The sequence below is a fragment of the Ambystoma mexicanum genome, chromosome 5p (assembly GCF_040938575.1).
Source record: "Ambystoma mexicanum isolate Mex_15411 chromosome 5p, UKY_AmexF1_1, whole genome shotgun sequence".
Taxonomy (NCBI): domain Eukaryota; kingdom Metazoa; phylum Chordata; class Amphibia; order Caudata; family Ambystomatidae; genus Ambystoma; species Ambystoma mexicanum.
In genome coordinates this window covers 213150744-213174480 of record NC_090930.1, presented here as the reverse complement: position 1 = coordinate 213174480, position 23737 = coordinate 213150744, and the positions used below count along the sequence as shown (strand labels likewise).

The following is a 23737-nucleotide window of genomic DNA, read 5'->3' as shown; positions in this document are numbered from 1 at the left end:
AAATTATAGTCGTTGCAGCGCAAGATGAAGGAGAGACATGCGGATACAAATCGGAGCGACAGCGTGCAGATGTTGAAGTTCGAGTCAAGAAAGTTGCAAAGAAAAGAAACAAAAATAAGCTTGGTTACAAACAGTTCATATTTTTAGAAATTGTTTTGTGCTGGGGACTATATTATGTTTTTTTTTCTATCAATTGTACAATACTGTATCTTGGGTTTAAACTGAACATCCCTTTTCCAATCTGTCTTCTAGTTGCCCGTGGGTGTACGAACTATACATACACAGACAGTGAAACAAATGAGAGATGTTGCTTGCCAAACCATTTACACTATGGAGGAACTAGTAATTGAGGCGCGGCGTGTTCAGACTCTAGATGCATTTGTCCAATGGCCAGAAAATAAATTGAATGTGTCCGGAGAATCCAGCAAAGATTTATTGGACCATTGCTACAGTGCGACTGCACCACCACAAGAAGATGATACTGAATGTATTGAAGATAGCTCTGAAGTAGTCGCATGTCAATTCACATAATCTACACCCGCCAAAAAATGCCACCCAAAAAGCTGTCGACATTGTTGTGTTCTCCCATCAATGTTCAAGTAACAGATGTTGAAATGACAGAGAAGGAACCAGCAGCACTATTCACTGACGCACCAGAACATGATATCACCGATATTAGTTTCAATTCGGGTGATATGTCCACAATGGTACAGTCCGAAACAACTGTGATGCAGGATGACAGTCTAATGAAAGAGGGCAAATATATAGTATTCGACAGTTGTTTGATGGATATTATAAGTATGCTGAAATGTGGGCATTCAGTTAGAGAGCAAGTATGTGGGAAGCCATTGATGAATGTGACTCGTCAAACACAAGGCAGTAACGTCAAAATACATGCCACCTGTACATTACATCATACGTTCTCGTGGTCTACACAACCGATGCTGGGGAAACTGCCAGCAGGCAATCTACTGTGTGCAGCTGCCTCACTTTTTAGTGGGTCCAGTTTTAGAAAGTTAGAGTCTTTCTTTCAGTTTGTGGGACTCCATTTCATTTCTAAAACGCAGTACTACAAATTTCAACATGATTATCTATTTCCGGCCATTAGTGATGCTTGGAAAATTGAACAATTGTCTATAGAAAGTACATTCGAAGGCAAACGGTTCAGGCTAGCCGGCGATGGACAGTGCTGCAGCCCTGGATTTTCAGCCAAGTACTGCACCTACCACTTTCAGGACATGGATAGTAAGAAAATTGTGAGTTCGGTGGTCGTGCGGGTGTCCCAATGTAAATCCTCAGTGGCCATGAAGAAACTAGGATTTATAAAATCATTGGAATATCTACAATCAAGGGGAATGCACATCGACCTCATAGCCACGGACAGACACGCTTCAATAGCCAAGACAATGAGAGAGCAGTTCCCACATATCAAACATCAATTTGATGTATGGCATCTTGCTAAATCAATCAATAAGAAAATCTTGGCTGCATGGAAAAAAAAGGTTTGGAAAGTATTTCACAGTGGTCCCAGTCTATCAGCAACCATCTTTGGTGGAGCTCCAAAACTTGTGAAGGGTCAGTGAAAATTCTACTTGAAAAATGGTGGTCACTAATGCACCACTGTACCAACGTTCACCGCTGGACAGAAAACCAACCCAGAGGAGGCACGGAAGAAGTGGTTGATTCCATCTTCACCTACACACAAAGCCATTGAGAAGATTGTGTTTGATAAAACTATCAACAGATTTGAGGGGACTGACAGAATTCTGTCACACAGAAGGTTTGGAGGTGTTCCACAATATGTGCCTAAAGTACAGGCCAAAGCGATTGCATTTCTGCATACAGGGCATGAAACATAGGACTCTACTGGCGGTCTTGGGACATAACGAGAATTTGTGCCGTGAACAATCTAGGACTACAGGAAATGTAGGGATGCTTCGCTACACTATGGCCTTTACAAAAAGAAGTAAAAAATGGGTGGGCAAACCAGTATATGAGGAAATGGAATTCGACTTTGTTAAAGGCCTTATTGTTAAGGTACTAGAGATGCACACACATGGAATTCTGAGCGATTCTGTGCAGAGCACAGATAAATTGGCACCAAACATTGCCACTGTGCCATGTCCGCCCAAAGCAGAGCTCGTTGAGAAGTACAAATCCCGGTATAAATGATTATAATCTGATTGTCTTTTTGAAAAATGTTTTACCATCCTGAGTGGCGAACAACCTGGGTGTCATCTTTGACTTCTCTCTCTATTCACCTCATACCGCTGACCTTTTCAATATGTGTATGTATATATTTTTGTTGTTGTAACTAAGCTTCGGATTCTCATGTAAATGCTGCACTCTGTTACCTGAGGGGAGGCTTGCGCATTACAAATAATAAAACAAACAATAAATCTCACTTTCAGCTCAACTCCTCAGTTACTTTATACTTTTCCTCACCTTCCCCCAAAAAGTCAATGTCTCCATAGTTATGGTTCTCTGGGGCTGCAAAGCTCGTGGACAATGAGGACAAACTTGAGGGCCTTGGAACGCGCCAAGTGAGGCGTTGCAGATGGGAGAGAAGCCAGTTCGCATTAGCACAGTGAGGCCTAGTACTAAAATGGAGTCCAAAATTCAAGTTCTCACGGATGGCTTTAGACGGGATGTTGCAAAGTAGGAATTTATGCTCATTCAGAATGAAGGTCACCAGCTTTGATTTTTTGCTCGCGGGCTGGAGGGGCCCATGACTCACACTGGCAGTATAAGGTTCTATTGTTTTTTGACCTTGAGAGACAGGGACCATGCCCAAAGGACTTCATTTGAAGGAGGGGTGCAATAACGTAAGAGACGATAAGGCTGAAAATTCTGAAACTAGACCGAGTTTCATGTTAGTTCAGTATATGAAAAATCGTTGGCACAAACAGAGTGGGATTTACGGACTGCATTACGCGGAGACAATGGAAATGGCAAATGTAATGTAAGTAACTCTTTAGACGATTTTATACCGGAATATAATACCAATAGCGTACCTTTAAAGCCAGGTTAAGTTGTACTTGTTCGTTCTGCATGGCATTACAATGAAGAGCAAGTAAAACATTTGTGGGATCGTCTTTCTACCGGGCACATGGGCATGCATGTCCCCATTCGACACGCATGTAGACAAACAGTCCTTTCTCAGTGGTTCAACGCTAATAAATCATTACATTGTGTGTTATCCTCGATTTCTTTCGTCAGTTTTCGCATTGCTTTTAGAACCGAACATACTCCATTGCACTATCCTCGCAAGCAAATAGTTTCACCTCGGCCCTAATAAATAAAATGAATAATAGTAATAAAGATCGGCTGGTGAGACTAATTTCAATTTTTATGTTTTCAAAACAGGTACATCCTACTGTACTGCGACTGCCACCTATTCCAGACCCCGGCCGACGGATTCTTCAATCGCCAGCTGCAGCTTCTTGTAAACAACTGCACTACCTTGACTATTTTATGGGACGATCGCCAAGGGCCCATATGCCCTTACGCAGTACTAGCGGCTAGAATCAACATATCAATCTTTACGGTGGCCTAAAGCCTAGTTGGTGGAACAGCCTTGCGATTCACCGTGCGACCAAAGTGCTTCTTTTCACGAAAACCAACACCCTGTGTACCATAAAGGAACAGCGCGTGACTCACGATAAACTGTAGAGGATTTGCGGATCGAGAGCAAAGAAAAAAATGTCCATTCCGATTTAATATGCTGATTGCTGAATATTCTCTAAACATTTAATGACAAATAAATGTACTTTACCAAATGTACAATCTTGCTGTTTGATTTTAAACTACAGTTTCATATTCTGAATTGTGGCACGCTGTGTTGTGAGCTGATCTGTGTTGGTTTCCGGGTTCTGTGTGAAGTCGCGTAGAAGAAGACTGGGCGCGTTTGGCTACGCAGCCCAGTAACGTCATGGAGAGAAGCGGGGAATATGAATGCTTTGTTGATATCAGGCTCAGGGGCAGGGGATATGATTTAGTGCCACAAAAGCAGGTCACCGAGGGTGATGGGGCAAGTGATAAGATTATCACGAAATGGCGGCGCCCTGCTGCTTGTTTTCGCGTGTGTTTAGTAGACGGAAACTCGGGTAAGGTCCATAGGAAATTTTTCTACGATCAACCGACTTAGGCTTAAAAACACATGGCCGACCCGTACGGAGAATACAAATTTCTGACCGAACCATTCCTTTAAGCTAAATCTAATACATACCGGAGAAAGAACTAAGTATTGGTCTGATACTTATGACAGCACAGAAGGCGTATGTTGCAGATTCTGTAATAGCAAAGACACCCCTGAGTCATTAAAACATCTTGTGATATACTGTACTCAATTTGAAATCACTCGCAGTTCCATTATGGGCCAATTTTATAATAGTAATTTGGCATTTTCTAGAGAATTGCTATGGTGCCAATGCATGTGGGGAAAATCGCAAAAATGAATAATAGCTTTAACACAATTTATTGCTGTTATAGAGCAAAGAATCCTAGACACTGAATGATAGGTTGAGATTGTTTGTGATTTATGTAAAGAAACACCTGTTGATTTCGCGATGTTTTAAGTTTAAAGAGATTTCTTTTATTTTACTATTCTTAATGTATATCTGAACGACTTGTTTTTATGTTGTAACGTATTTCCTTTTATACATTCGTTTTATTGTTTGTCTATTAAATATTTGTAAAGGTGCATTGTACCAAAAACAAATAAATAAATAAAAACATTTTTTTTAAAAACTACCTCAATCTCAACCCAGGCAAAGCAGAAATAATGATCATCACAAGAAACGGAGAAGACAACCTCTACATCCTATGGCCAACTGAACTTGGTGAAACTCCAGACCCATCATCAACTATAAAAAACCTGGGAGCCCTGATGGACAATGAACTCACGCTAGAACCACAAGTAAACGCCCTAATCAAGAAATCCTTCTTTCTCCTGCGATCGGTTAAAAGGATCCTACCATTCCTCTCATTCTCCAACAAAACAACTGCTGTCATCGCCCTCATCATGTCCAGACTAGACTACGCCAACAGCCTATATCTAGGCCTCCCTGAACCACTACTAAATAAACTCCAGCGCATACAAAATGCGGCGGCCAGACTGCTCCTTAAACTACCTCGAAGAGAACACATCACACCAGCGCTGAAAACGTTACACTGGCTACCGATCAAACAGAGGATAAAGTTAAAATCAATGTGCATAACTCACAGAGCAATCCACGACCAAGGCGCAGAGTTCATCAGAAGAAAACTAAACGTCCACCACACTGCAAAGCCACTCAGATCCAGCAGCGACATCCACTTGGAACCCAAATCATACAACAAGAGAAAACTCGGAGGATCCTCCATTTCTACTGGCTACCGATCAAACAGAGGATAAAGTTCAAATCAATGTGCATAACTCACAGAGCAATCCACGTCCAAGGCGCAGAGTTCATCAGAAGAAAACTAAACGTCCACCACACTGCAAAGCCACTCAGATCCAGCAACGACATCCGCTTGGAACCCAAATCATACAACAAGAGAAAACTCGGAGGATCCCCCATTTCTCACCTTGCCCCAAAAACCTGGAACGAACTACCAAAGAACATAAGGAACACAAGAGATCACCTACAATTCAGGAAACTCCTCAAATCATGGCTCTTCACCCCATAACCAGATAGAATGCCCATAAGGACATACACAGAGGAACTAGGCCGAGAGGAAAACCTACCCTGACTCCCTAAATCATCAACCCTTATCAATAAGGATATATGGACATGTAACATAATTACTTATCAATTAAAGCAATCCTCACCAATTGTAACTAGAACACCCACCTTTCAATCTGAAGGGAGAGCAAGGTATCACCCAGCAATGGCACCTGGCAACTTCGGGGGCACAGGCAGCAATGCAACATAGACAGTAATGCATAGGAAAGAACAGGGAGAGATAATATAACTCCACTACCTAAGCAGGACTTATGCCCGCCCCCTGGGTGCACCAGGCTCAACAGCCTTGCTGGGGGCCAAACTTTTCCCCGGCGCTGAAACTAGACAGTCAGAAAAGGGAAGAGAAGTTTATATTATCCAATGAACTACTGACAGTAAACAGATAGAAAGAAGCTGGGTAATGATACTAAAAGCCCACTATCGATCTAGGAACAATGCTCACCTAACCTGGGGTACTATGCCATTTTATCTGCTGAAATAGCCACAGTATCACCACAGAAACTAGACAATCATTAAACCAAGAGAGAGAATATACCAACCCACTATGACTACCTGATACATAAACTAAACTACAGGGATTATGAGACATATAACTCACTAACCAAAACCTCTAATTTCTGCTTACTTAATTCACACAAAACCAACACAACCACCTCTCCCACAGCAAACCGTACAGACTTCACCACACCGCAACAACAAACAACCAACACACAGATCATAAAACAACAGCACGCGAGGTCCCGCTTCGATCCTATTTGCACACCCAAACTCATCGCACGGTGAAAACCGAACTGAAGCTGCCAACAGTACACATCTCTCACTTTCCTACGCCCTCTTCACCCACTAACCCACCCTGTCCACCTTTCTTTACAGATCCGCCTGAGCGCCTGGAGACCAACTCTGTTGGTGACGGTGCGCTATATAAATACCTTTAACATTAACATTAACATAAGGAATACGTGGGAGGACATAATCCTTTTGAAAGTGCCCAACTGGACCTGCAAACTCAAATGCTAGACATCATGGACAAAAGTAAAACCGGGCTGTTAGTGTTATTAGAACTATTAGCAGCATTTGATCTCCTAGATCATGAGCACCTCTTTAATGGGAGGCTCCTCTGAGAGTGCAATAGGTTGGATTTGCTCCATCCTAAATAACACGAAATCCAAAGTACAATGCGGTAATGCTGTGTATGATCAAGCCACACTGACTTGTGGAGTTCCCCAAGGTGCATGCTTATCGCCAGCTCTTTTCAATATGTATATCAGACCTCTCTGCGATCAATTAACTGGAAAAGGGGAAAAATTCATCAACTATGCAGATGACACCCAGTTATTGATAGAGTTGAGCGGCAACTATGCCAATGATTCGGACAGACTAACTTACATTTACGACTCTGTCAGTCACTGGATGTCGGCACACTGGATGTGTTCGAACAATTCAAAAACTGAATTTATGATCTTTACATCTTCACAGTTATGTGAACTTTAATATTAAAGGTAGCAGTGTTTCAGTTTTGAATAAGGTGAAAACATAGGGTGTTTATCTTGAGTCCTCTCTGGGCACTGAAGCACATGCTGGGGGTATTGGTAGAGACTCACAATACCACCTGAGATTCTTAATACACATTAAACCATTTATCTCCAATAAAAACCGTGAATCATGCAAGAATTGATTACTGCAATGCACATCTTAGTGGAGCCAGTAAAAGCAGTGTTCAAAGGCTTCAGGCGATACAAAATGAAGCTGTTAGGATTGTTCAGAACACCCCCAGAGGACAACATGTCTCAGTTTTGAGGAAGGATCTGCACAGGCTGCCAGTAGCTGCCAGAATACAGTTCAAAGTAAGCAATCTAACTCATAAGTGCCTCTATGGTGCAGCCCCTTTTTATCTGAAAAATAGTCTGAAGCAATACGAACCAAGAAGAATTTTACATTCCTGCAATACTAATCGCCTGGTGTGTCCTAGAACCTAGCGGGTGAGGGGGAATGGTCGATCCAGCACAGTCCAAGCAGCAACTGCATGGAACACTCCTTCGACTGAGTTACGTCAGGAAAGAAACCTTAGCACCTTTAGGAAACGGTTTAAAAACAAATTTATTCAAATAGCTTGTGGTGCCTGGTATTCACTATGGCCCATCTCTTGATGTTGTCTATTTTGTGTTAATGTGCGACCCGATGCCTGTCGTCTTTGACGCATGACAAATAAATAAATAAATATAATCTCAGGGATTTGCGCCCATAAAGGAGCTAAAAAGGAGAAAACGCTAAAGAGGTCTGGGGGAATTTTCTAATGGCAAAAAGGACCCAAGGGATCATCGTGTCCGAGTTGCGACCATCTGCTTCCACTAGCTTTTTCTAAATGATCTTCAATGTTTTAATAAAATGTTCCACTAAGCTGTCCGTCTGAGGATGTTACACAGAGGAGCGTAGGATATTTATCTGTAAAATGTACATTACTTCTGTCATCAACTTAGACATAAAGGTGCTCCTTTGGTTGGTCAATATTTCTTAAGGGAAACCTACTCGTGACAGAAAAGGAATTAGATGGTTAAGGAGTTGCTGTGAGGTGTTATTTCTCAATGGGAAGGCTTCTAGGTCATGTAATCTAGAATTACTATAATATACTACTTCCTAGTTTGGACAGCTCCAGTGGGCCCATACCAATTCTAGAAAATGGTGCCTCTATTATAGGGAGTGGTTGTAGTGGTGCAGGTGGAGGGGAGTGTAAAACTGGTTGATAATCTGCCCCTGTGTTTTGGCCGTCCCCAAATGTCCTGAAGTCAAATGGAAGTCAAATAGACATGAGCCATTTCCAGGACTATCCTTCTGTGACTTCTAAGCACAACAATCTGGTTCCTGATTACAAACTTCTGCGGTAAGGTCTCCCCTATACAACAGACCATGTTTTATAAAACAAATGTATACTCAGGCATTGGAAAACAAAACATGCTCCAATTGGTGACAAGTGGCTAAACAAACTGATATTTACATATGAAAGAAAGGAGGACTATGTGCTAACAACACCAATTACTTGCAAACCATAGGATATATTGCAACCACTCAGAATATACTTACTTGGTGCTCAAACTGCTGAGGACCAGGACTCAGAGGGATCGATGGAATGAGCACAACCACGGACTATGTATAGTCCAACATTCCAGTTCAATGGAAGTGTCCGTGATTGTACACTGAATTTAGATTACACGTGCCAAAATGCTCTTTGTAATAAAAATGTGCGGCTGGTTGGTGGCCAAGTTTTGCTTGGCTGTCTCAGAAATAACGGTTTAAATAAAATACAAAATAAGAATCCCAGCACGGTGCACTTCTTTTGAACAACTAGAGCGCACCTTTGGCTTCTGTGCTCTAGGGATAATCATAACTCCATTCTTCTTCATCGTCCCAGTATTTTCAAAGGATTCACATACATGGTATTGATAGCCAGTCATTGTTATTCTATTTGTTACAGGATTTTTTAAGGATACCATCAGCAAGTTTTGCAGGACGTTTAAGGGGATTATCACAATATGCCATCAAGGCATGGGGAATGGAGGGCATATCCCTAAAAGGAAAATGGCATACCCTGCCTCATCTAATAACTGTCCCTCCCCCAGTGGGTCACCTCCCCTCATGTGATCCTCCTTCTCATAGCCACCACCAGAGTCAGGATCAAGTATCAGCTGCCATGCCCTGGCAACATAAGAAGAGGCTACCTCTGGGAAAGTTGTGATGACATCATCAGATTCATAATACTAAACTGAGCAGAGCAGTGCAAATCTTAGTTAGACTGCCACAGGGTTTGAGCAGCTAAACTGTTTCACCTTGCCATTAAAGAATGCCATTGAATAGAGTGCAGGGATAGCTGAATTAGAAGAGCGTCAGTAACAAGCTGATGTCAATATTATGCACTGCTAGTAATGCAACATATGTTTTATTGCTTACCGCATGGAGTCTTTCCACCAGCTTATGATCTCCAAGACAATTGTTTGTGTCAAACCAAGAGTCAAAGTCCTAAAATAAAATGTAGTACAGTGAAAACATTGAATATATGTGCAATACATTTCACTGAATTTATTGTGGCTTAAATTTCTGCAAGGGTCTGGCTCAGAGTGCCTAAAAAGATCACAGATGTTAAAGCATCCAAAAAAGAGTCAATCAAATTCTTCACTTTGCCTCAATTAGCTGTTCTAATGTTTAATAAGCATGTCTAACCAAATGGATCCCAGTCTGCTAGATGTAATGTGAAGGCATCAATAAGCAAGACACAGACAACAGATTCCAAATTCAAATAAACTCACTTTATTTAACTTACTTGTCAGGGTGAAGGCCTAACTTGCCCTAAACTAAGGTGGGATTTTCCTACTGTGAGAAACCTGACGGTATTCTCCCAATCACTCCCTCAGGATCTTCCAACCAGGTGGCCAAGGAAGGGCCATCGCTTTTGGATCCGGAACCTCGGGGTGGACAAGCTGAGTGGAAGGTGATTGAGAGGAGGATACCCAAGGGCGAGGCATGGTATTCCCCCAGTCCCAAAAATACCCCCAACCTACTCTCCCTCAGTCTTTAAGGTGTATCTCCAATTTCACCCCACTACCCCCTCACGATTGCCAACAAATACTGAGATGAGGAGGGGGCAACTAAGATCAGTAAAGATTACCCATAGGAATAACATGGGGAACATAAGTGAAACCTACCCTTGAAAGAACTCAAGTTGTCCCACTAAAAGAGTCAGGCGCAGGGTCAGGCATTTAATAGTAACCATTCACACCTGATTCAACTTGACTGATCTTTTCACTATAAAAGGTGTAGTCTTGCACAGATGGATGAGCGAGCTGGGGAAGCATAATGGATCAGAGAAGCCACGAAGATAGGAGCTGCAGGAAAAAGGATCCGGAGGAGAGCAGTGTGCTGCAGCGCTGGCCCGGTGTTTGGGAAGGGCTGCAGCGGGGCTGGGGAGCCGTGTTTGCTGAGGGCTGTAGCAAGGCAGCTGGGACCCTGCTGGCAGTGTCCGTGCAATTGCTTGTTCCCTTGGTCCGTGTGCCGGGCCCAGTGGTTTATGGGGGCAGGTGGTGAGACCCTGACCTCGACCCAAAGCGCTATGCTACCCAGTGAGTTTCGTATAAGAGTGAGAGAAACTCGGGAACATGAGGGTGGCTGGAGATGGAAAGGGACGAAAAAGCAAGATTTGTAAAGCAGCACAAAGCGGATAGCAAAAAGGACAGTTTTAAGAAACTGAAAATTGGCAGAGAAGGAAGAAAAGATACATTAGCAGCACAGAAGGCAAAGTAAAGTCCAGAGAAAGAGGAAAAGGGTGCGAGTGACCCAGAAAGAAGGAAACAAGTGCAGGTGTGCACGGAAGATTGAAAGAAGCATGCAAGAGGTACAACAGAGAGAAGGAATAAAGCATAGTGCAAGTGCAAAGGTAAAAGGAATATATTAAAGTGGGCAGGAAGCACCTGAAGATAAAAAGTGCAAAAGAAAGCAAGAAACTAAGTGGGGCAAAAGATCAGAGTTGTAGCACTAATGAAAAGCAAAAGAGCCTGGCGTTTTCGAACGCCTCCAATTCTACCCCATGAGAAGATCGTATGTAAGAAAAACAGTACGGAAAAGGCACATCCTGACCAGCTGAACTTGTGCTTGGAACTAGAGGGGCCTAAGCTTGCAGAAGGGCGCCCTGCGAAACCAAGAAGGAACTGTGATTGATTTAGTTTTGTGTTGAAACCTGGAAGAGGCTTTAGCTTGGGGAAGGGAACCCTGAGAGGTCTATTGAGGAAAGCAAAGTGCATCCTGATAAACATGACTGTGTTTTGAAAGCTGGAAAGGGGCCTGAGCTTGGGGGAAGAGAACCCTATCAGGCCCAAACAAGTTGGAGACTTACTGATTTTCTTTATATTATTCAAAGGATTGCCGCGTGGGGAAGGGACCCCCAAAGTGCTTCAAGAGGAACTGTGTTACATTTCTTTTGTGGCATTTGACACTTGGATAAGTTGAAGCTTGAGGAAGGGAACCCCAAGGAACTCAAAGACAATGAAGGTATTTGAAATCCCTGTAAGGGCCGTGTGGAGAAGGTCTTACAAACAGCCTCGTTGATTGAACCCAGCTTTCTGATATTGACAAAATGGCACCTCGCGAGAAGACCACCTGAAACCAACTTTGGTTTCCCACTTTTTAATGAGCCACTATTTTTCCTTTTTTAAAAGACTTCCTATCACATTTTTGTAAAGAGTGAGGGCAAGCATAGGTTTAGACACAGACAGACTTATTTCGGACTATGAGACAGCGACGGCCATTAGAAACATCAGTTAAGGGAACTATCCCTTTAGAGTTAGGGCCAGTCAGGTATTATACCAACCCAGGAATCTTATTAAATAAAGTTTTTAAAACAAATACTTTTGAGTCTGTGTCTATCTTGATACCATGCCTGTCTCACACTTCCTAAAGAAACTAAGAACGGTCTGAGTCAAAAAGTTCAAGTTAAAAGTCTGTCTGTGTCCAAAACCTATACTTCCCTCACAACTAAAGCTAAACTATGTGTAGGGATGTCAGCAATAAAATAATTAGTGTTCTAATCCAAGTTCCTAGACTCTTGCAGCTCTTGGCTTACTTTCCAGGTTCAGAACAGTTCAACAAACCTCTCAGTGTTCCCTTCCCCAAGTTCAAGACAGTCCCAAAAAATCTCGGGGTTCCCTTCACAAAGTTCAAGATAGAAAGTTCAAAGTTCAAACAAAACAATTCTCAAAGGATTAGGATCCTCCCCAACCCTCTAGCCAAGGGTAGTTTTGCTGGTTCACCAATGCAAGGTTTCATTTACTTTCCATGCAGGGCCCTCGGTCTAGGTGCAGTTGACGGACCACATGGTCCACCCATCACAGGTCAGGCAACCGATAACCCTTTGACTGTTGTCCTGTTAATACTGCTCCCATGCAGGGTTTTCCTCGGTCTAGGCGCAGTTAACGGACCACATGGTCCACCAATCACAGGTCACACAACTGTTAACCATTTTCATCAGCTTTTTCAACAATTGTACACTACTTTCCCTTGACAGTGATAAGTACTTTTAGAATCAGAAATATTCTCTTTCACCCCCTTTACCGGGGTAGCTGACTCACCCTTCACTTGGTTCTGCTGTCGATACTAGCTTCTCTTCTCACACACTTATATTTCATTCAACTTGATTTGTGGTATGTGGCATATGCATCACGTTGCTTTTATTGCATTCAAAACATTCTCTTTGGTTGCTTTATCTCGGTATGGCATTCAGAAATGGTATTCAATCATACTTTTGTGTTGCTTCAATTCTCTATGGTATACAATAATGCTTTCAGTTCTTTCGGTATTCCAAAAGAGTGCATTTGGAGCTCACACACATTACTCGCTCACTTTGCTTTTCAGGGTTTCAAATATTCTCCCTTATGTAACTCAAGCTTCTCTCTTGCACTTATGCTTCATTCAATTATGGGTCTATCAGGACATATCTGCAGTCTTTATGTATGTTCCCTTCATTTATTAGACTCTTAGAATAGAGCTCTGGCCCTTCTAGACCACCTGTTTTCCCCACTGGTGTCTGGCAGGCCCACCGTTCTTTTCAGCGTTCCTTTATCGGTACATGACCCCCCCTTTTAATACGGCTTCTGCTGCTCGTTCACGTGGGAGATCTGGCGGCCTCTCCCACCTGTCACATGGCTTCGCGCACACTTGCCAGCCTTCTCTCCACCGGTGAATAGCGCTCTTTGGGCAGGTGATCAGCCTGTCCATCCGAAGCGTTTGCTGCGCTTCCGGTTCTCTAGCATCCCTTTCTGCTCTGACCAGCCATCTAGCTGCATGCTCCCTCTCTCCTCTCTGCCTCGCCAAGTGTCGCAGCCTCCAGTTGAACTCCAGTTCCCTTCACGCAGCTCCCGTCATCTGCTTCCCACAAACAGTTTTTTCTGTGAGTGGAGCTGGTTCTCCCGTGTGTACACCTGTGGGTTCCCCCGTGGGTTCTCTCTCCTCAAGAACTGCATGCGCTCGTATACCCATGAGATTTGTCAAGTGATCTCAGGGGTGGCTCATTCAGTCCAATTTCCTGACCATGGTTAAAGGGACATGCCTGACCTTTACAATACTCTGCAGGCCTCTTTCTCGTCTCAGTACTAGAGTGGTAAAATGACCTACCAGTGTTCCTCACTCTTAGTTGCCTCTTCCTCGTCCAAGTTCCTATACACCAAAGTGAGCAGCTTCAACATTGCAGGATGTTGAAGCTGCTCGCTTTAAATGAAAGTGTTCATATACACCACATGGGTGTATATGAACACTTTCCTATACACCAAAGTAAGCAGCTTCAACATCCTGCAATGTTGAAGCTGCTCACTTTGGTGTATAGGAACGTGTTCATACACACCTGTGTTCTCAGCAGCATTTTTGTAAAATAACGAAAATGTTGTTATTTTACAAAAATGGTGCCCTAGATTGGCCCGTTACAACTGAAAACAGGCAAAATCCACACTGTGCACTGTCATGCTCTACGAGAACGCCCAGGTCCACTTGAGAATACTAGTGGAGACTGGGCGTCCTCTTTTGGCGAAGTGAATTGTGCTGTTTAGCACCTTCACTGTGCGAAGTTCAGAATAAAGTTGTCCACATGAAAGCGACAACAGCAATGAAAAGAGAACTCGTAATTTTCGTAATCACGACATAATCACATAGGCTACATTCGCAATAATAGGCAATTCGACCATTTAAATTCAGTATTTTCAGGCAATACCGTGGTTAGGATACCAGCAAAACAAGTAGACAATAAATTGGCCATACCCTCAGATAACTATACATGAATCATGCAACACACATTTTGTGTAAACCATGTTTTGCACAACTCCTCCATATAAGGTTGCGCATCTTCTCCATAATAGACCCATCATTACAGTTGCATCGTAATCACTAAACTTTGCTAGCTCGCAAAATATCATAACCTCTGCTAGAGGTCCTAATCTTTCAGCCATGACTTCAATGTATAGAGGCAAGACCAACACTATCACCATAGTGATTAATCTCTCCCTGATCATAAGAATGTGTGAACAAATTCTGGCATTACTATGCACTGCTTCTTGAGTGATATGAGGGAAGGAGGCTGTCTATCTGTTTTACTAGTTTACTGTTCCACTACCCAACCATCCAACATATAAGTAGCAGGACTGTTTAGAAGAATCTTGGTTCTATGAATGGGTATCTGCTGAAAATGTTGATGAAAAAAGGCTGAATGTGTGTTTACTGCGCATTCAGCTGCAACCAAAATTCAGAATCCCATTATACCGAACAAGGGGAGCAGGGATTGCAGGGGTGTCCCCCCTCCCCTTGTTCGGCTTAATGGGTTCAAGGGTTGCAGGGGGTTCCCCTGCTTCCATAACATGGATAGCGGAGGACAAAGTAGAAAAAAGAGAAAAAAAATGACCCCTGCAGCGTCAGTTCCGACCGACGTTAGTGGAAGGGAACTGACGTCGCAGGGATAGAGGGGAGTCGGCGGCACACAATGAAGTGAGCTGTCCAAAGGTAAGTAGGGATATAAAAGGGTAGCGGGTATGGGGTTGCAGGAAAAAGTGAAACATGTATGTATGAGCGCGATCCAAACAAAATATATCATATCAAGTGCTCTATATGATCACTGTGCTTCGCAATTTTCGAAGTAGAGATTTTCGTCGTCGGAAATTTCGGCCGCGCATTGTTCACATAGATCCCTGCGAATGCATGCACAATACACGGGGGTGTAAGGAATATATACAGGGTACTCAGAGATGCCAGAATATGTAAATAATAGCACAGTTCATGGGAGGCTCCTACGTGGTAAATATAAGGTCATTGAGATTTATATCATACCTGTCCTGGAATTTATATAATCAGACCTGTCCTAGAATTTATATAATCATACCTGTCCTAGAATAAGTATGGGACGATGATTACATGGTGAAAGAAATTTATTGGGCCCAATGTAAGGAACTCATGGTGGCAACAGTAAAGACAGGCACAAGTGATCACAGTGCAAGTGTAGTTATTAAACTGTATGAAAGGGTGAGAAAAACGCCTAATCTAAACCTACATCTAAGATGGGAGCAAGCTACGACCATTAAATAATATAAATAATAATAAGGCAGTCTTACTGCTAGCTTGTCAATTAAAAAGGCCCTATACTAAAGAAAAACTATTGCCAATCCTTACCTCTACGTTACAAAATAATGTGGGCTATTGATCACCAGAAAAGAAAGAAGTGTTCACCAAATAATAAGTCAGGATGGTATGGCTGGGGTCTCACTTCCCCACGTTTTTAGCATGGGACAAGCATGAGGTTATAGTTCTTTGCAACGACACCAGGATCTTCTTGGCCAAGTATCATTTCTGCAAAAGTCTCTTGCCTTAGAAGTCCTGGTGGACCATAAACAACCAAAAAAGTATCTTCAATAAATCTTCACGTTGGGCGATTTCTCTTCACCCTTGGATCCCCTGAAGCAGACTCCGATCCTTCTTGCAACGTGGGCCTTCCTGGTCGGGTTCACTGCGGCATTTTGCTCAGAATATTTCACTTGTCTCAATGTCTTTTTAAACTATCTTTCACGGTGGACATCCCTCAGCCGGGTTCACTCTTGTCAGCACAATGTTCACTGGATTTTTGTACTCCACCCCGTTTTGCAGGCATCCCTCAGCCAGGTTCACACTTGCCAGTTACACAGTTCACTTTGCTTTACACAACACAGGATTTACTTCCCTTTGCTTTCCTCTTGGTTACGGGTCAAAGACTTTCGATTGTACAAGGGGTTTTACTCGACCCTTGTATGACCACACTTTAAACACACTAATTGCAACCTTGACAGGACTTTGACCCTGGGCGAATTCCAGTTTATTAGCTTGTTTTTGTTCCTTTTGGATGTCAGTTGTGGTATTGCATCAATATCTAGGTTGCCATAGATATGGTTAAACTATTTTTCAATTGTAGACATATCCACTTGCGACATACCATATGATATTTTGATTCTTAAATGCGAGTGCCAAAGAAGGGGGGTCTTCACACTTGTCACATTTTTTCTCAAAATGTGTCTTTTTATTTCATGCATAAACTTTTTCTTATTTTTGTTTATAAATTCTTTCTCTCTACACGTGTTTCACCCCTGTTTGCATCACAAGGGATAATCAGGAGAGATTTTAATGCTGTTATTGAAAAAAATATAAGATACATTTGTTTTACATAGTTCAAAGGAAGAAGAAATAATAAAAGAAAAAGGATTTTTTTCAACTAAGAGTATTACTACAATTATTCACTTATAGGCATCTCATTTTCATCTGATTCGGTTCTTTACAATATATTAATGTTTTGTAGCCTTCATGATGATTATTATATTCCTATTATTGACATTTCAACATCAAAAGTAGAAGAATTTGATATGAAAAATGACACTCACCAAATGTGTTGACTTTGGGCCTGTTTGGCCGAAATTCAATTGTTTTTACCCTGTGTCTATGCACTTTCTGTGGGCACAACTAAAAGAAATTCTTTGGGTAATTGCCATATTCAAAACAAAAAAGCACATACATTTTTTCAACAGTTAGATCTAGTCTGATTCTCTTGTAGTAGCGTGCAAGGTACTTTTAAACCTTGGGAGAATCAAGGTATTAAAATGCTTACATTCTACTCTGTAGCGATCCGGGTTTCTCTCCCTGGCTCCTTGTTTCGGCACGCTTTCTTAATGATTTGCGCATGTTTATATACGTTTTCCGCGTATGACATCACACTCGCGTTCCCGCCTGCGCGACGACGTCATTGCATACTCGCGTACTGCGTGGTGGCCATTTTGGGCGCCAGAACCACACTGGTTCTCGATTTTGGATTTACAGATATTTTGGGGGATTTTTTCTGCGTTTTTATTTTACAAATGTTCATGCTCAATTCAAAGGTATTCGGAAATTCTATAAAATTGGCATTTAATTATTTATTTCACACTTAAATTTTGATTTGTTTTCTTAACTAAGATAATTGCAGGCAAAGTAATAGTTTTTACTTTTTTGATCCTTTTTGAAAAATGTGTTATGTTTCAATAAATAAATGATATTATATTTGCTTTTGGCAAAAAAGGAAAACATTTAAGAAAGGATCTGAAAGGAAGAATGAAAAAATGGTTTTTAGAAAGAAAAGAAAAGAAAGGAATAGAAAGAGGAAAAAGAGAAATGTTTGTAAGCCAAACATATGCATTCAAAGCCAATTACAAAATTAATTCTCCGAATTCAGTCCAGTGTCACATGTGTCCATTAGACAGATCCATTTGGATTCCCTTTGCCTTAGGATTTGTTCTTTGTTCCCTCCTCTCTGTAGGTCTTCTATTTTATCCAGACCAAACATTTTCAATTTTTCCACTTTGATCCCTTGATGTTCCATGATGCAGTGAAGTGATAAAGGATATTTCATGTCTTGATTTCTTATGATTTCAAATATCCTTATCTTGAGACCTCCTATTGTACTTCCTATGTATATTTTTGAGCAGATACATTTGATTGCGTATACCACAAATTTACTATTGCAATTGATAGTGTTTCATCTTGTGTTCTCTGTCTATGGCCACATTGACCTCTTGCGTCGGCCTTCCTAGCGGCTCCTGGGATGTAGTTTTAACAAACAGGGACCGGTCAGAGGCTTTCGAATGATCGCCTATGTGGCACCAGACCACTTTCCAGCTGATCTCTCCCTGGATTTTGTCAACAGTTCCATAACTCAAGGGTGTAACGCTCACCTGATTCCCGTAGAGGCGCCGGTCTTGACTGGGCGTATACCGTATCTTCAAAGGTGATGTGTAACACACGGCTGGCTCTTTGGGCTGGACCTCTGTGCACTGTATGCCTGACTCGAAGGGTAAGATGTCTGCAGATAGAAAATATGGGATTAAGGAACTGGGTTATTGAATGTCTCTCTCTTCTTCCCTTTCTCTTCTCCTGTAGAACCCCAAAGGTTAACGCTCTCACCTTAGGTAAGTGAACGCCGTGCTCTCCATCTGCCTCGGGGTAGGGTGCTGTAACCAGTTTCTTCACTGGATAAGGGGAGCAGGCCTCTTGACTTCAGAGGACTGCTGTCCGTCGTTTACTGCACGAACGGTAAGTTTCGAGTAATTCTAATGTCTTTAAAGTCTTTAGTAATGATGTTTCTTGTTTTGCAGGGTTCCGGCGATGGCGGATGACGGGCTGAAGTGAGTTGAAGATGGAGCCCGTGTGATGAATAGAAGCGCCTGGAAGCACGTAAGTAAGCGCTTGTTGCCTGCTTCACGATGCGCTCTAACTGTCTTTTTATTTTGCAGGTACAAGTTCGGAGCGGCTGCAGGGTGCCGGAATACCCACTGGGTTAGATGTGGAAAGGAGTAATGGCACGTGAGTATTAAAGTTCCCCAATGTCTTTAAACGCACCTTGTTTTGTCTTTCAGATGCGGGATGCAGCGCCGAAGGCCTCCGGAGCGTGCGAAGAGTAGGTAAGCCTTTGTCTTTCAGATGCCGGAATGCAGAGCGAGGCGTTGGTGACAACCGATGGACCAGGTAAGTGAAGAGCTGTCACTGAAGACCGTAATGCTAACCTGTTCTTTCTTGTCTTTATAGGTGTTGCTGAAGACTGGATTCAGGATGGTAAGCCTTTTTCCTTAGGCCCAGGATCAGATGCAGAAGACACGATGAGCGTTCTGCTGCAGAGGATGCAGAATAACGCAAAGCAAGATTCATCCATCGGGTGTGGTTTAAATAGCCTCCTGTAGTGCTTAGGTGTCTCCTTCCACAGCCACGCCTAGGTAAGAAAAGAGTTCCTGCTTTCCAGAAGAGTTCCAGTGTTCTGAATCTAGGGAGTGGCTCCTGCCCCACCCAACAGGAAAAGTAGTTCCAAACAGAAGAGGATCAGAGGCTCAACTGGCAGGCAAGTAAGCAGCATGGTCTGCTGCAGGTAAGTCCACCCAAGCATTATGAGCCCGGCGCTTCCAGCGCTGGGACTGGGCATATTTATGAGCCTGGTGCCACTGGCGCCAGGACTGGGTCCAAAAGATCCCAATTGGGACTGGTTGGCACTCGGAACCTGGGTTATGGATCTGCTTCCAAGGGAGTTGGGAAAACCCTGACCTTTTAGAAGCAGAGATCATGACAGTACCCCCCCTCAAGGCCCCTCCCAAACCGGGCTTCTCCGGGGGTTTTGGCTTGTCAGGAAATGTTCGGTGAAATCTTTTGATTGGGCGAGGAGCGTGGACATATTCAGCAGGTTCCCAGGATCTCTCTTGGGGGCCGTAGCCTTTCCAGTCAATTAGGTAAAATAGTTTAGATTTGGAGATCTTGGAGTCCAGAATGCTTTTGACTTCAAACTCGAGTTCTCCATCAACTAGGATAGGTTTTGGAGATTTAGTTAGTCGGGTTTGAGGTTGCACGGGTTTTAATAGAGAGACGTGGAAGACCGGATGTATCTTCATGTGCGGGGGCAAGTTCAACTTGAGCGCTACTGGGTTTACTATGGTAGTGATGGAATAGGGACCAAGGTATCTTGGGTTGAATGTGCGTGGCCCTTTTAGAGGTAGATATTTGGTGGATAACCAGACTTGATCCCCTACTTGATATTGAGGGGCTTCCTTCCGATGTTGATCTGCTCCTTTCTTGTATTGTTCTTTAGCCCTTTGAAGGTGAGAAACAGCTTCCTTAAAGGCTTGGGTGATTGTAGAATGCAGGTAGTCTACTGCTGGTGTTTCAAGATCTTGGAGGGGATCCAACTCCGAGGTTCGAGGGTGACTGCCGTACAAAAGAAAAAACGGGGTTTTCCCAGTTCCCGAATGGACAGAGTTATTGTAGGCATATTCGGCTATCCAAAGGATGTCTTTCCAAGTTTTTTCAGTTTGTTGCAGCATGCAGCGTAAATACTGTTCCAGAGTTTGATTGGTCCTCTCGGTTTGTCCGTCGGTCTGAGGGTGGTGACTGGTCGATAGTCTCATATCAATTTGAGCCGACCGACAGCAACTTCGCCAAAAATGAGAAATAAATTGACTACCTCGATCTGAAATTAGAACCGAAGGAAAACCGTGCAGTCGGACGATGTTTTCGAGAAATTCTCGGGCCAGAGTTGCTGCTGTTGGCAAGCCTTTGAGCGGAATGAAATGCGCCATCTTGGAGAATAAGTCCACGATTACTAGAATCGTATTGTATCCGGAGCATGGAGGTAGATCGGTGATGAAGTCCATAGAAAGCGTATGCCAAGGGCGAGGTGGGATGTCAATAGGGCGTAAGAAGCCTGCTGGTCTTTCCTTTTGACTCTTGTTTTGGGCGCATACTCCACAGGACATTATAAAGTCTCTGATATCTTTTTTCCAAGACGGCCACCAGAAGTAGCGCTTGATCTTTTCTGAGGTCTTGGCCATACCGGGATGTCCTTCCATTAAAGAATCGTGATAACAAGAGATTACTTTTTTCTGTAAATCTGTGCTAGGTAGGTATAATCGTTCTTGGAAATACAATAAATTGTCCTTTACTGCAAAGTCCTTTCCCTGCAGATGCCAATTCTGTATGTCTGCTGGAGTTACAAGTTGCCTGGCTTTATCCTTAACTTCCTCTATGGATTCTGTGGCGATTACACCCAGAATTCTTTGTTCGGGAATGATTGGTACAGGTTTAGGGTTGATCAAGTGTTCTTCCACTCCCATCCGAGAAAGGGCATCAGCTTTACCGTTCTTTGTACCAGGTCGATAGGTAATTATGAAGTCAAACTCGGCAAAGAATAATGCCCAACGGAGTTGTCTAGAGGATTGGGCTTTTGCGGTTTTCAAATATTGCAGGTTTGGGTGATCTGTTATCACAGTAACGGTGTGTCGGGCCCCCAGCAGATAATGCCGCCAAGCCTTAAAGGCAGACTTGATAGCCAGAAGTTCCTTGTCAGTAATCGTGTAATTGCTTTCAGGAGGCGAGAATTTGCGGGACCAAAATGCCACGGGATGCAACTGATTGGTTACCGGGTCCTTTTGTGATAGAACTGCCCCCATGGCAAGGCTTGAAGCATCAGTTTCCACGATGTAGGGGAGTTCGGGGCAAGGGTGTTTTAAGATTGGTGCAGAGATAAATTTAGTCTTCAAATCCTGGAAAGCTTGTTCCGCCTCGGTAGACCATTCAAAACGTTTGTTTTTCTTTAACAAGGCAGTGATGGGCTGGACTATTCGAGAGAATTCGGGGATAAACCTGCGGTAAAAGTTAGCGAAGCCTAACATGCTTTGCACACCTTTTACGGAGGATGGTGATGGCCATTTGAGAACTGCATCGACCTTCTTTGAATCCATACGCACTCCGCCAGGTGATAATATGAATCCCAAGAATTCAACTTCAGTCACGTTGAAAACACATTTTTCCAACTTAGCGAAAAGTTTGTGTTGACGCAATCTTTCGAGGACCATTTTCACGTGTTTCCGATGTTCAGATTCCGATGAAGAATAAACGAGGATGTCGTCAATGTAAACAACAACACACACATCTATGAGCTCTCTGAGGACATCGTTCATAAAATATTGAAAGGCGGCCGGGGCATTGCAAAGTCCGAAGGGCATGACCTGATATTCAAATAGCCCATACTTGGTGCGGAAGGCCGTCTTCCATTCATCGCCCTCTTTTACTCGTACCAAGTGGTAAGCTCCTCTAAGATCCAGCTTTGTATATATGCATGCTTTTCTGACTTGGTCCAGGAGTTCAGGGATCAAAGGTAACGGATATCTATTCTTAACGGTGATCTGGTTCAGGGAGCGATAATCTATACAAGTTCTAAGGTCTCCTTCCTTTTTTGGAACGAAGAACAAAGCTGAAGAAGCAGGGGACTTCGAAGGACGAATAAACCCATTTGCCAGGTATTGATCCAGGTATTGTCGAAGGTGAAGGTTCTCAGGCTCGGTGAGGGCATAAATTCTACTACAAGGAGGAGTAGATCCAGGTATCAGGTCTATCTGGCAGTCATAAGATCTATGAGGAGGTAGAGAGTTAGCCTGATCCTTCCGGAAAACATCTTGGTATTCTAGGTATTCGGGAGGTAACTGGGGAGTCTCTGAAGAAATTGCTGCCAGTGCAACACCAGGTGGAGGGTGACAAGTAGAGACACATTCTGGAAACTGGACCGTTCTTGCTCGCCAATCGATCAGAGGATTGTGTTTCTCTAACCAAGGTATTCCTAGAATAATCTGAAACTGAGGGGCCTTGATCACATTGAACACGATCTTCTCATGGTGTCCATCTTGACTTAGTAGCGTCACCTCTTGAGTGGTATGCGTTACTGGCCTGGAGGCTATCTCCGTACCATCCACCGTAGTAATGACGTCCTTTACAGCCTTGGGACAAAGAGTTAGATTCATCCTCAAAACCATTTCATGATCCACATAATTGCCGATGGCACCGCTGTCGACGTAAGCTTCAATTGCATGTAATCGATCCGGATTATCAGGGCTAATGAGGACCATAGGTATCACGAAATGCGAGGTCACGGAACTGGTTTTCACGCTCGGCAAGAGGACCTCTATTCTTGTCGGGCGAGGTCGTTTCCCTGCTCAGAGTTTGTAACTTTGGTAACTGCAGCTCCTACTGCCCTCTTGGCAGGTTTCACCTGACAGTCTCGAAGAAAGTGCCCTGAGTTTCCGCAATAGAGGCATAATTGCAACTGTTTTCTCCTTTCCCGCTCCTTTTGTGTTAGAGGACCTTTCAGACCCCCTATTTGCATGGGTTCCCCGGAGTCTACTCCTTTGGAAGGAGTTGGCGGTTTGGAAAATACTCGAGCATCAAACTTGGAACGATCGGCCTTCCTGTTCTGCAGTCTGTGATCTATTTGAACGACTAAGTCTATATAGTCCGAACAATCTTGTGGGGGATTCACTACTTGGGCTAACACATCTTTGAGCTCTCCACGTAGACCTCTATAAAACAGCGTAATCCTTTTGTCCTCAGGCCATTGAGTTTCCACTATCAGTCTGTTGAAAGACGCAATATAAGCCAAAAGGTCTTGATTACCTTGTCGCAACGAAAGAAGC

At 43.2% G+C, this 23737-nt stretch overlaps 1 protein-coding gene across 3 annotated transcripts in view; it reads right to left on the bottom strand.

Moving 5' to 3' along the window:
• The window catches only part of LOC138480867 (probable global transcription activator SNF2L1), a 1964402-nt gene that overhangs the window by 1121520 nt on the left and 819145 nt on the right, over positions 1–23737 (bottom strand). For all 3 annotated transcript variants that reach the window (XM_069612650.1, XM_069612651.1, XM_069612652.1), the window contains one exon: positions 9669–9737. In XM_069612650.1, coding sequence (XP_069468751.1) covers positions 9669–9737 — 69 coding nt within the window. The remainder of the gene's footprint in view (positions 1–9668; positions 9738–23737) is intronic.